At 55.0% G+C, this 12968-nt stretch overlaps 1 protein-coding gene across 4 annotated transcripts; it reads left to right on the top strand.

Annotated features, from left to right (window-relative positions):
- The first annotated feature begins 1327 nt into the window (after positions 1-1327).
- On the top strand, positions 1328-12166 carry DMAC2 (distal membrane arm assembly component 2). Of its 4 annotated transcripts, none has more exons than XM_065040710.1 (7): positions 1328-1434; positions 1799-1962; positions 2198-2278; positions 2359-2492; positions 2578-2740; positions 9430-9794; positions 11264-12166. In XM_065040710.1, the coding sequence occupies exons 1-6, from the start codon at positions 1417-1419 to the stop codon at positions 9773-9775; spliced, it is 906 nt and encodes a 301-aa protein (XP_064896782.1). In that variant the 5' UTR covers positions 1328-1416; the 3' UTR covers positions 9776-9794; positions 11264-12166. The 4 variants fall into 4 exon arrangements, with proteins under 4 accessions (XP_064896782.1, XP_064896783.1, XP_064896781.1 ...); XM_065040711.1 differs by having other exon boundaries at positions 11268-12166; XM_065040709.1 differs by having other exon boundaries at positions 9430-12166.
- Positions 12167-12968: the final 802 nt, after the last annotated feature.

Raw genomic sequence — 12968 nt, forward strand, 5'->3', positions numbered from 1 at the left:
GCACGGTTTGCACAGAGTTTCCAGGCACTTGACGTTTGCTGGGGCTGGAACAAAGTCTCCAATGTACAAACCGCCAGTTTCCCCTGCAGACACTTCTCTGTGTCCCCCATCGCGTATCCCAGGATAAAGCTCTAATGATTGCAAACATGCAGGCTTGTACGAGCTGGTTCAGAGCAAGAGTGCTTTGGGCAGCCCTGGTCTGACACCTGAAACGTGTCTCTGGTCAAAGAACGTCCTACAATGACATAGCACTAGTGACCAAAACCAAAGTGTTACTGTCCAAAGTCATAACTATGCAATTGAGCCTCCAAGACACATCATGGCAAACCTATAAAAAATATCCCGTATCACCCAGGAGAAATCCTTGCTGTATCACTACTTTTTGCCTTTTCAAACAGGAATTAGTGATTATTTTTCCTGAGCTGTCCCCAGGATGCTCTGCTCTCTGCTGAGAGCGTGCAGGGAAGGACCCGGCTGCTTTTGGGGTGCAGCGTTCAGCTCCAGTCGCACTGTGTGGATTGTATCTGTCCTCAGCCAGGTGTGCAGCAGGTGTCAGAGGAAGAACAAGACACGTCCAGGGTGAAGTGAGCAATCAGGGTCCTCGTTTGGTTGTGTTAGGGCAATCAGGAGAAAATGTGCAGTTAGAGCTGTTGCTTCTACTAGGACCTGATTGCCCTCCATTCTGAACCTTGTAGGGTTTTTGCTGCTTGTAGGGTTAAACAGAGCAAGCAGCTCTTCCTCACCCACAGAAACCCCTCCCCTTGTCTCAAGGTGAAGAGAAAACCTCTCTGAGCAACACGTTGTTTTATTCAACACATCTCAAACGTCAAGGATCAGGGGAGTGGTGTACATGGAATGGCGCAGTCCAAACGTGGCTGCAGGCGCCTGGGGCTTGATCAGCTCCACCTGGTAGGAGTAAAGGAGGAAATGGTGACCATGGGCCCTTGTCATCGCTTGTCTGGGTGCCTGTTGCCCTGCCCGTGGCCCCGAGCCCAGTGCCGTTTCTGGACAGCCGCTCTGCATCTCTCTGGTTAAATCTGGTTTCAGTTTCACCGAGTCCGCAAGTCCAAAGGGGCATTTTTTATACAGACTGGGACAGCAAACGTTGGTTCTATTCTTAGTCCTTTAGAAGCAGCAGCGCTTGTATGGATTTGTGCGGAAAAAGAAAAGTTTGAGCGCGGGCTCTGAGAACAGTTCACATTCGCTTTCACTGGCTTTTGGCGCCGCTGGGGAGCGACACAAATCCCGCAGAGAAACGCGACACTGACCCCCCGGCAGCCCCGCGGGAACGGCGCCTCCACCGTGCCCAGAGGAGCCCGGGCTGCGGAGCGGGAGGAGCGGGAGGAGCGGGAGGAGCGGGGGCGGGACGCGCCGGGTGCTGTCACGTGACGGGCGCTGTCACGTGACGCCTCCAGGATGGCGGCGCTGAGAGCGGTAGGTGGTGCCTGGTGTCGCTTTGGAGACCCCTCCTGGGGCCCCCAGTGACGGGGGGCAGTTTGGGAGGGGTCTGTGCCCCCCCGCAGGACCCTAAAGCGGGGCCAGGCCCGGGCGGCCCCTCCCCGAACCGGCACAAAGCGGGGCGGCCCCCTCGCTCGCCCCCCACGAACCCCCGCAGCGGGGGTGGGGGCACGAGCGGGGCCCGTGTCCCCCGCTTTGGGAGCAGCTTTTGTGTCCCCCCCCCCCCCGCATTAATTAAATCGCGATACGTGCCCCCGACTGGCAGCCCCGGAGCCTGTTTGGGGGCGCAGACACGGGAGAAACTGAGGCAGGAGCTGAGGCTCCCCCGTCCCCCCCGCAGGTGCTGAGGTGCCGGGGGGGCCCGGCCCCGCTCCCCCCGCCCGGGCAGAGCCGTGGGGCGGCAGGGGGGCTCCTGCAGCGCCTGGGCCGCTGGTTCTACGAGGCGGAGGTGGCGGCGGAGTGGGGGGAGCGGCTGCGGCGCTACCGGCTGCGGAGCAGGAACGCGTGCGTGGGGCGGGGGGGGTTGGTTGGGCCCCCCCCATTGTGGGGCGGAGCGGAGGGGCTGGGTCAGGCCCCCATGATTTGTGGGGAGCAAGGGGAGGGGCTGGAGCCGGCCCCACACATGTGGGGTGGGGGAGGGGGGCATTTTGCAGTGCACAAGGAGGGGCTGGTTCAGGACCCCTCTTTTGGGTTGCAAGAAGAGGGGCTGGTTCAGCCCCCACCCTCCCTCCCTCCCCAGGTACTGCAGTTCGCTCAGGGACACACATGGGGACGATGTGGCAGCCGCTGTCTTCACCCTGTCCTGTGGCGGGGGGGTCAGGTGAGCCCCTGCCCCACCTTGGGGGTGTCCCCCTGCCCCCCTGCATTTGGGGGGCTTGCCCTGATGCACCCTTCCCACAGATTTGATGGGCAGCAGCACTGGATTCGGGGGAGGCCCCGTGAGCACCCAGAGCTGCTGAGCTTCCACGAGGTCCCCGTGGTGGCCCTGGACCTCAGTGGCTCCCCCATCACCTACGATGGCTTGGACAACCTGGGTGAGCCCCAAGACCCCCTAGAGACCCTCCCCCCACCCCCCAACCCCTTGGGGACCCCTCTGACCCCCTTTTCCCCCCCGCCCAGTGCCGCTGACCCGGCTGCAGCACCTGGACCTGAGCAGGTGCCCCCACCTCGACGACTGGGCGCTGGGGCGGCTCCATGTCTTCAGGGACACTTTGCAGGAGCTGTCGGTGGCTTGGTGTCCCGGTGTCACCGAGCGGGGCCTGGCCACCCTCCACCACCTCCGGTGAGCATGCAGGGTGGGACACAGGGGATGGTGGGGTTCAGGGGACGGTGGGGATGTCCCCCCAGGTGTCACCCCCCCCAATCTCCGTTCTCCCCCCAGGGCGCTGCGGCGGCTGGACCTGACAGGGCTGCGTGTCCCCAGCCCTGGGCTGGTGCAGATCCTGCTGGAGGAGGTGCTGCCGGGCTGCGAGGTCCTGGGCTTGGACTTCGGGGACAGCCCGGGGATGGGGACAGCACCGCCTCCCGCCTGAGGCCAACGAGGTTATGGGGTGTAGAGGGAGCCCCCCCAGAGCATTAAATGGCTGCATGCTGCCTCCTCTCCCCACGTGGATTTGGGTTTTTTTAGCAGTGATCAATGGATTTCTCAGGTTTTTGCTCCGTTTCAAGTGGTGCTGCACCACCCCACACACCCCCCTTGGTGTTCCAAGCTTGAAAGTGGCTGATTTGGGGCACCCAGCCCCCAGAAGAGTCCAGTGGGTGTCAGGGAAGGGCTGTCTAATCCCCCTCAAGTGGGTTAATTCCCCCCTCCAGATGGTGAATTCCTCCCTCTAGGGGTTTAATCCCTCTCCAAGGTGGGTTAATTCCTCCCCCGAGGGGGCTATTTCCCCCTTCCAAGGGGATTTATGCACCTCAGGTGGGTTAACTGCTCTCCCCCCTCAACCCCCCAAGGATTTAATCCCTGCACAGGCAGTTGAATCCCTCCTCGAGGAGGTTAATTCCCCCCATCAAAGGGCTTAATCCTCCCCCAAAGAGAGTTAAATCCCCCTCCAAGGGGGCTAATCCCCCTCATAGGGGTGGTAATTCCTTTCCCAAGAGTTTTTAAATCCCCCCACCAAGATTAATTACTACCTCGAGGAGTTTAATCTCCCCCCAAAAGGGGGGTTTAATCCCCTCTCCAAGGAGATTAATGACCCCCTCAAGGGGCTTAATTCCCCCGAAAGGGCAGTTAATCCCCTGCAAAGGAATTAATCCACCCCAGAGGGGGTTTAATCCCCCCTCAAATAAACTAAATTCCCCCTCCAAGGGGATTAATCCTCCTTCAAGGAGTTTAATTTCCCACAAAGAGGATGGCTAACCCCCCCCAAAGGGCTTAATTCTCCCTCCAAGGGGCTTAATCCCTCCCAAGTCTGGGTTAATCCTCCCCAAAGTGGGGCTATTTCCCTCTTCCAATGGGGCTGATCCCCCCAGAGGGATTCATTCCCCCTCCAAGGGGATTAATCACTCCCAAAGAGTTTAATCTCCCCTAAAGGGGGTTTATGCCCCCATGATCTCCCTTCCCCAAATCCTAGGGATCGCTCTCCCAAAGATCCCAAGGATCCTTCCCCCAAATCCCAGGGATTCCCCTCCCCAAAATCCCTGGGATCCCTCCTCAGAATCCCATGGATTCTCCCCAGAAATCCTGGGGATCTCCCCAAAATCCCAGGGATCCCTCAAAAATCCAGGGACCCCCCTCCCCAAAATCCCTGGGATGTCCTTCCACAAAATCCCAAGGATCTCCCCAAAATGCCTGGGATCTCCCTCCCCAAAATTCCAGGTATTCTTTCTCAAAATCCATGCAATCTCCCTCCCCCAAATTCCTGGGATTCTCCCCCAAAATCCCAGAAATTCTGCCACCCCAGAATCCCAGGGATGTCCCCAAATCCCAGGGATCTCCCCCTCCCCCAGATCCCTGGTACCATGTGGTGGGTGTTCTTCCTCCAGCCCTTCTCCCCCTTGTCTCACCAGCTGCGGTTCGTGTAGAACTGCAGGCAGGAGATGGGGTGATTCTGCTTGTCCCAGTGATTCACCTTGTCCACTGAGCTGTCGTGCTGTGGTACCCAATTCTGAGGGTGAGGAGGCAAAAAAAAACCCTTAAAAATGTGAATTTTGGGTGCGGGGGTCCTGTGGGTGCTGGGATGACTGGTGGATAATGGCCTCAATGAGGACAGCTGGTTCTCGGCCACAGCGCGGCGCCAAACCTCTTCGGTGGCATTGTACGTGGCAAAACCGCCACAGATGGACAGCAGGGCGTAGCCAGGTACAGCTCTAACCCCCCCCACACCAAAAAAACCCAAACCCTCCAAAATCCCCTAACCCCCCAAACACTCCAAGATGCCCCTTCCCAAATGCCCAAAACATTCCAACAACCCTCAAACCCTCCAATGACTCCCAGCCCCCCTCCCTCAAAAAACCGCAAACCCTCCAAAACACCACTAAAATCCCCAACCCCACCACCCCTGAAACCTTCTAACAACCCCAAAACCCTCCACAGAATCCCAGAATGTCAGGGATGGAAGGGCCCTGTCAAGCTCATGCAGTGCAATCCCCCCATGGAGCAGGAACACCCAGATGAGGTTACACAGGAAGGTGTCCAGGCGGGTTGGAATGTCTGCACAGAAGGAGACTCCACAACCCCCTGGGCAGCCTGGGCCAGGCTCTGCCACCCTCACCAGGGACAAGTTTCTTCTCAAATTTAAGTGGAACCTCCTGTGTTCCAGTTTGAACCCATTGCCCCTTGTCCTATCACTGGTTGTCACCCAGAAGAGCCTGGCTCCATCCTCCTGACACTCCCCCTTTAGATATCTGGAAACATGAATGAGTCCCCCCTCAGTCTCCTCTTGTCCAGCTCCAGAGCCCCAGCTCCCTCAGCCTTTCCTCACCCGGGAGATGCTCCACTCCCTTCAGCATCTTTGTTGCCCTGCGCTGGACTCTCTGCAGCAGTTCCCTGTCCTGCTGGAACTGAGGGGCCACAACTGGACACAATATTCCAGGTGTGGTCTCCCCAGGGCAGAGCAGAGGGGCAGGAGAACCTCTCTGACCTACTGACCACCCCCTTCTAACCCACCCCAGGTACCATTGGCTTCCTGGCCACAAGGGCCCAGTGCTGGCTCATGGTCACCCTGCTGTCCCCAGGACCCCCAGGTCCCTTTCCCCTACGCTGCTCTCTAATAGGTCATTCCCCAACTTACACTGGACCCTGGGGTTGTTCCTGCCCAGATTCAAGACTCTACACTTGCCCTTGTTCTATGTCATTAAATGTTTCCCTGCCCAGCTCTCCAGCCTGTCCAGGTCTCTGATGGCAGCACAGCTTCCAGTGTCACCACTCCTCCAGTTTGGTGTCACCAGCCCCTGCGCCCCCTCGGCTACTGGCCTGGCACTGCCAGAATCCCCTGTGGAACCAGCATCCAGGGAAACAACTGAACGCTCGTGGCTGCTGTTCTGGTGATCTTTGCTGCAGAGAGAAGCTGCATTGCTCAAGGGTTCGTCAGCTTCCTCACGTGTAGCTCCTGGTTCCCGAAACAGCTCCTGGGGAAGCTTCTGCGGGGCCGTGGCACCTTGTGTCACAGCTCACACACCCCAGTGCTGAGCTGGAGACAAAACAGTGCTGGCAGAAGAGCAGGAGCAGCAAAGCCAGCACTTGCACAAAATGCTTCACTTTGGAACTTGTTGATCAAATAGAAGCTTTAATTTCAAGACCAGAAGCTTTCAGAGACCTGTTTTCAAACCTCTCATTCCATACCTGCTCCACGTGCTTTGATGTATAACATTTGTCAATTTCTCTTTCAAGGAGGTTCGATGGATGAATACATGTTCCCAAAAATAAAAGCACCATTTAAGTCACCTGGGGTGAAAACACCACCCATGATCACAGCATTTTGCTGTTCCACGCCACCCACCAGGATGCTCTTGTAGAAGATGACAAGTGGCAACGTCTACCCTGGTCTGGGTGACGCAGCTGTCTCCATGCTGGTTGTAAGCTGGAGGCACTGGAGGCACTTCTTTTGAGGTCACAGGTGTCACGGAGTCGGGGCACTTCTCATCGGACGGCAGCAGGGGACGGGGTGCGATCAAAGATGACACCCCGAGGAAGAGGTGTCCGTGGCGTGGTCAGTGGTACAGAAGGGGGAGGTTTTAGGGAGCTACAAGAGAAAGAAGGAAAAGCATTCTCAGCAATCTGACATTTTCTCTGTGTGTGTGTGATTCTGGAGGAAGAGCTGGAGAAAGCAGAAGGCACGTACAAAACCTCCGCCACCTGCGTGAGGCTGGAGGGATTCTGTGCCTCCGGGAAAAAAGTGATCTTCGCTTAATTCCTTTCACCATTTTAATGAAAACTTATTTCCCATTCGCTGTGCCAGATCCCGCGCCGCTGGCTTTGCCCCTGGAGGAGTGCCTAGTGTGGTCAGTACTGGGGCCAATATTATTCAATATATTCATTAACGATTTGGACGAGGGAATAGAGTGTACTATCAGCAAGTTTGCTGATGACACTAAGCTGGAGGAGTGGTGACACTGGAAGCTGTGCTGCCATCAGAGACCTGGACAGGCTGGAGAGTTGGGCAGCGAATAACCTAATGAAATTTAACAAGGGAAAGTGTAGAGTCCTGAATCTGGGCAGGAACAACCCCAGGTTCCAGTATAGGTTGGGAAATCACATATTAGAGAGCAGTGTAGGGGAAAGGGACCTGGGGGTCCTGGGGACAGCAGGGTGACCATGAGCCAGCACTGGGCCCTTGTGGCCAGGAAGCCAATGGTACCTGGGGTGGGTTAGAAGGGGGTGGTCAGTAGGTCAGAGCGGTTCTCCTGCCCCTCTGCTCTGCCCTGGGGAGACCACACCTGGAATATTGTGTCCAGTTGTGGCCCCTCAGTTCCAGCAGGACAGGGAACTGCTGCAGAGAGTCCAGCGCAGGGCAACAAAGATGCTGAAGGGAGTGGAGCATCTCCCGGGTGAGGAAAGGCTGAGGGAGCTGGGGCTCTGGAGCTGGACAAGAGGAGACTGAGGGGGGACCCTATCAATGTTTATAAATATCTAAAGGGTGAGTGCCATGAGGATGGAGCCAGGCTCTTCTCGGTGGCAAACAATGATAGGACAAGAGGCAATGGGATCAAGCTGGAACACAAGAGGTTCCGCTTAAATTTGAGAAGAAACTTCTTCTCAGTGAGGGTGGCAGAGCCTGGCCCAGGCTGCCCAGGGGGGTTGTGGAGTCTCCTTCTCTGGAGACATTCAAATCCACCTGGACATGTTCCTGTGCGACCTCACCCAGGCATTCCTGCTCCAGCAGGGGGATTGGACTGGATGATCTTTTGAGGTCCCTTCCAATCCCAAACATACTGTGATACTGTGATACTGTGATACTGTGAGGCGGCAGCAAATACCAGGACCAGAACGGGGCTGTGGGCACCATCAGGGACTGGGACAGAGCTGGGGACACCGTGCACCGCTGCTCCCGCACCAGCTCAGAGCCTTTCCGGGAGTGACCACACACACGCCTCCCTGTCTGCCCCTTCTAGAATATTCATTCCTCGATGGAAACTGCTCCCTCCTTCCCCTGCTTCTCAGCGTTTTGCCTTTCTCTTCACCTGTCTTCCTCAAAACCCACTGAGAGGATCTTCCCCCTCCAACTTGCTTATTGAAATCACAGTAACAACTGCTCCAGCTCAACAGTTTAAACCATTTATGGATGCCAGTGTCCAGCACCTCAGGCTTCATTTGGTTTAAGAACATGTCGTACCATTTAATGTAAAATATCCAGAAGCCAAACCACAATATGACACTCCCCAGCACAACAGCCCTAAAAAGGGCTTCAGCAACCCAGCTGCACAGTTCAGGTCGAAAGGGCAGAGTCCGTAGGAAAGAGCTCCCTGGCGATGGAACTGAGCCCAGGCAAGGCTGGCGAGCTCTGACCTTACCCGCCTCTCACTTGCTCTGCTCTGCCTTCCCAGAATTAGGCTGGGCTTATGCAGACGAGCTTTCCCCTCCCCGCAAACGCATTTCCCAGAGCTCAGGCACAGCTTTGGCAAGCCAGGCTGTCCTGGGGGGTTGCTCAGCTGCTACAAACTTCTTTCTCCAGCTACAGCTGAGCAGGCTGCCAACAGCAGGAGAACCCAAACCTGAGATATTCAGGTAGGAAATTATGAGCTGTTGAGCTTATTCCTCTGCAGCTGATCCCTTCGTCATTTCGTTTTGTGTGGGGGCTTAGGAATCCTCTGGTCCACCTTGCTGCTACCGTCACGCACCACGTGCCGGGAGCCAGCGCGATGCTCGGGCTCCTCACCCGCTTCCCACAGGCTCAAAGGCAGAGATGCCGCTCACCTGCCCCATCCCCCTCCAAAAGTACAAGGAGGCACTGCAAGAAAAATTAACCCCTTGCTTCTCCAGGGCCCCACCAAACCCCAAGCAGTGCCAGGCACCACAAGAACATCTGGTTTCAGGGAAGCAGAGCTTTGGTCTGCCTTGTATCTCTGCAGCACAGATTGCATGAAACTCCTGACTGGATTGCTTCCATTTTTACACGTTTATTTCTAGAGTCCCTCCATTCCACTCCGAGCAACACTCTGGTCAAGACCCAGCGCCTGGGGCCGTCGGCAGCGTCTGCAGCCTTGCACGGGCTGTTTATGCTGAAAACTGGGCCCAGGCCCCACCTTGTGCTGAGGCTCCTTGGGAATGTCAGTGGCAGTGACGATGGTGACCGTGCTGTCCCCAGAGCTCCCACCAGCGCAGGTCTGGGCTGCACTTTGATGGGTGTGCTGTGGGCAATCACCCCGGAGCCCATGAGCAGCCCAGGGGAGAAAAGAAAGTGTAACAGCTGGGAAGAGACAGCAGGACAGAGCTGGGCTGAGCAAAGCTGCCACTTGCTTCAAAAATCTGATGTATTGTTTTGTGTTCCTATCTCAAGTGGCCTATTGTTTTCACTACTTCCTCGTTGTTTACAGGGTTTGTTACTCACAAGGACAACACCTTATTGACCCAGTGTCCCCGCCAGCTGCAAGGCCAAAGTCAGAGCTAGTGCCCCATGTCACAAACGAGACTCCTGGTCAGTCTTCAATTGTCAGACTCGCTTGCCAGGAAATGCCTGATGGTGAACCTGCTGCATTCACGCTCCAAGAGATGAGGGACAAGCCAGAGCCACGGCAGCTGCTCCCCCGAGGGCTCCTGGTCCCTGCGACACGAGGCAGCTCAAAACCTGCTCCGTCTCCATCAGCGAAAGGGAACGCAGGGCCACACACCGGGCAAAGGTCTTCAAAAGGCAAATTCATCCGCTGCTGCCAATTCTTCTGACTCAATAAAGGTGCCACAGGTACTGGTTTTTCTCTAAGAGTCTAACCAGGCATGCACACACACTGTACTCCCCTTGGCAGCGATTTGCAACCCAAGTGTCTCTGGACCTGTAGGATTTGTGGCTTTAGGAACCCTAACCCTAAAACCGTAACCCTAAGAGAAGCGTGGATCTTGAGCTGTGGTCCTCATAAGCATTGACGGCCCTGGTGAGAAAAGAGTGCAGGGATCAATGCTGAAGCAGTGCTGTCCTCTTCTTGGTACACCCTTTGTAGCCCCAGTGTCCCTGAAGGTGTAGGATTTGTGGTTCTTGGAACACTAACCTGACCCCTTACCCCTTACCCTTAACTGAGCTCAGTGATGGGGAGAAGATCCTCACCTGCATGGGTGGCCCAGATGAGAAAGGTGTGCAGGGAGCAATATTGGTGCAGTGCCATGCTCTCCTTGGCATTTTTGCAACCCCTTTCTTTCTGGAGCTGTAGGATTTGTGGCTCTCAAATCCGTAACCAGAACCTTACCCCTATCCCTAACTGTACCCAGGAAGGGGGCACAGGTCCCCACCTGTGTTGGTGGCCCAGATGAGAAAGGTGTTCAGGGAGCGATGTTGGTGCAGTGCTGTGCTCTCCTTCACAAGCCCCAGTGTCACCAGCGCTGTAGGATTTCTAATCCTATCCCTGCACTGACCTCTACCCCAATGCTAGCACTGCCAGGGCACAAGCCCCGCCTGCGTGAGCAGCCCAGATGAGAAAGGTGTGCAGGAAGCAATGCTGTGCGGTGCCGTGCTCTAGCTGGCATGCCCTTTGCAGCCTCAGTCCCTGGAGCTGTAGGGTTTGTTGCTCTCAGAATCCGAAACCTATCCCTACTCCTACATCTACCCCTAAACGCTGCCAATGACAGGGCGCAAGTTCCAACACGCACAGGCGGCCCAGTTGATAACGGTGTGCAAGGAGCAATGTTATTGCAGTGCTGTCCTCTTCTTCACATGCATTTTATGGTCCCAGTGTCCCTGGAGCTGTAGGATTTGTGGCTCTTGGAACCTGAAGCCTAAACCTACCCCTAACCCTAAACTACCTGCTGCCAGTGATGGGGCAAAAGTCCCTACCTGTGTGGGTGGCCCTATACCTACTCCTACCCGTGCCTCTAACTGCTGACAGTGACATACATGGGTGGCCCAGGTGAGAAAGGTGTGCAATGCTGTGCACTCCCTGACACGCCTTTTGCAGCCCCAGTGTCACTAGAGCTGTAGGATTTGTCACACCCTGAACCCTAAAGCCAACCCTACTCTTACCTGTACATCTCAATGCTGCCAGTGACTGGGCACAAGTCCTCACACGCGCAGGTGACCCAGGTGAGAAAGGTGTGCAGGGAGCAAGCTCAGTGCAGTGCCCTGCTCTCCTTGGCAGGCCTTTGATAGACCCAAGGTACCTGGAGCTGCGGGATTTGTGGCTCTTGGAACCCCCATCTTAACCCTGTCCTTCTCTGACAACAAAGCCAGAATGCACGCCCTCAACGGGACAGAGGAACAACCTCCACTTCTGCAGATCCCCACAGATGAAACACTGTCAACAGAGATGCGGCTGTCGATGAGCACGACACCTGTACGAAGGCCAGAAGAGAGCTGTATTGGCCTACAGAGTAGGGTCGTATGAACAGCCACAATCTACGTATGAAATGCAAAGAGTAAATTAATTTTCATTACCTTGCTAACTTGCAGACCTAAGAAAAAGCACCTAAGCACGTGGGCAGAGGCACACAACTGGAAACGCAGGCATTGCAGAGCTCAGTACTTGCCAGAAGATCCTCAGGCCTGTTGGTTTCGCCTCTATATGGGGAATTCACACAGGTGCAGTTTGCTGTCCCAGACCAAGGCAAGCTGTGATACAAGAGCTTTGGTCCTCCCCGATGTCCATGGAAAGCCAGAAATGGCGTTATCACCATGTCGAGGGTTAAGATTGCGGGGTGACAATAAAACCCTGGCAGATGTATTGTTAACCCCCTCTCCCCCCCTCCCTACACTTCCCCCTCCCTCTCCCCCCTTTCCACTAAGGAGAGGCAATTGGGAGGAAAAGAAGCACAGAGTGAAGAGAGTTGGAAAAAATTAAAGATGTTTTACTAATGCTACTAATAAGAATAGAGAAAATAATACAAAATATACAAAACCAATCTTGAAAGTCTCAGCAACTGCAGAGCCGGCACCTGAAGTCCTGGACTGGACTCTGCAGCCAACCGGAGCTGGATTCAGTCTGTCACTGGCCTCAGTTCACAGGGACGACTCGCAAGGTCCTCCCCTAATGTCGGCCATAAGCAGAAGGGAAAAGGGAAAAGCACACGAGATCCTCGTGATCTCCCACTTTTATATAAAGTATTCACGTGAATGGAATGTTATACACAGTTGGTCAGTTTCTTGCTCACTTGTTTCTCATCGCCCCTCTCGCGAGATGTCCATCTGTGCTTATCAATAAGTTTGCATTCCATTGCTAGGTTTACCAAAACATGTGTCTGGTTCTCCAGGAAAATGCAGTTAATATGAAGCTTTAGCTGACAGGCAAATTCACTGAAAGAGATACTTGTTTTTAACAAAACCAGGACACACCATCAGACTCCTGTGGGATGTAAAGACATCTTGGCAGTTGCATCGTGCTGTGTCGGCTTTGAATTAGCCCTGGGGAAAAGGGTCATCAAGGGATTGTGGTACATAAGAAAAGGTTCCTATGTAAACACCGCCTTGCAGAAATGCACTGTGACCTCACCTACACAAGCGGGTCTATTGTTAGAAGAAATCAGACGGAAACCAGCTGAAAGTGGCAAAGTTGCAACAAAATAGTGCAAACTCAGCTAATAAATACGCATTGTGTGCTTGCACAAGGGGTACTTGTGAACAGATACTCAAAAGTGAATGGTAACAGGCAACCTCATGGCCAAACCAATAGGATTTTTAGACTGTAAAAATGAATACATGTAACATAAATTCAGAAGTACAGTTCATCCTCTGGTAGCCATTATCTAGGGGCCAGAAGTCCTCCCAGCCCTCCCCAAAACTGGCTGTTGGTCGCCTGGCAGTCATTCTCCATGCACCACAAGTCCTCCATACCGTCATACCCACCTGCTCACCAGAAACGAGTCAAACCACACCACAAGTGACACTGCCTGACCTGTAGGAGACACACGAGACCAGAAATGGTGGTTTTGAGACAAA

Source organism: Columba livia, chromosome 25, assembly GCF_036013475.1.
Source record: "Columba livia isolate bColLiv1 breed racing homer chromosome 25, bColLiv1.pat.W.v2, whole genome shotgun sequence".
Taxonomy (NCBI): Eukaryota; Metazoa; Chordata; class Aves; order Columbiformes; family Columbidae; genus Columba; species Columba livia.

Coding starts and splice junctions, on each gene's coding strand:
- DMAC2 (XM_065040709.1), top strand. Junction 1,963..2,197: donor CGGCTGCGGAGCAGGAACGC/GTGCGTGGGGCG, acceptor CTCCCTCCCCAG/GTACTGCAGTTCGCTCAGGG. Junction 2,493..2,577: donor CGATGGCTTGGACAACCTGG/GTGAGCCCCAAG, acceptor CCCCCCGCCCAG/TGCCGCTGACCCGGCTGCAG.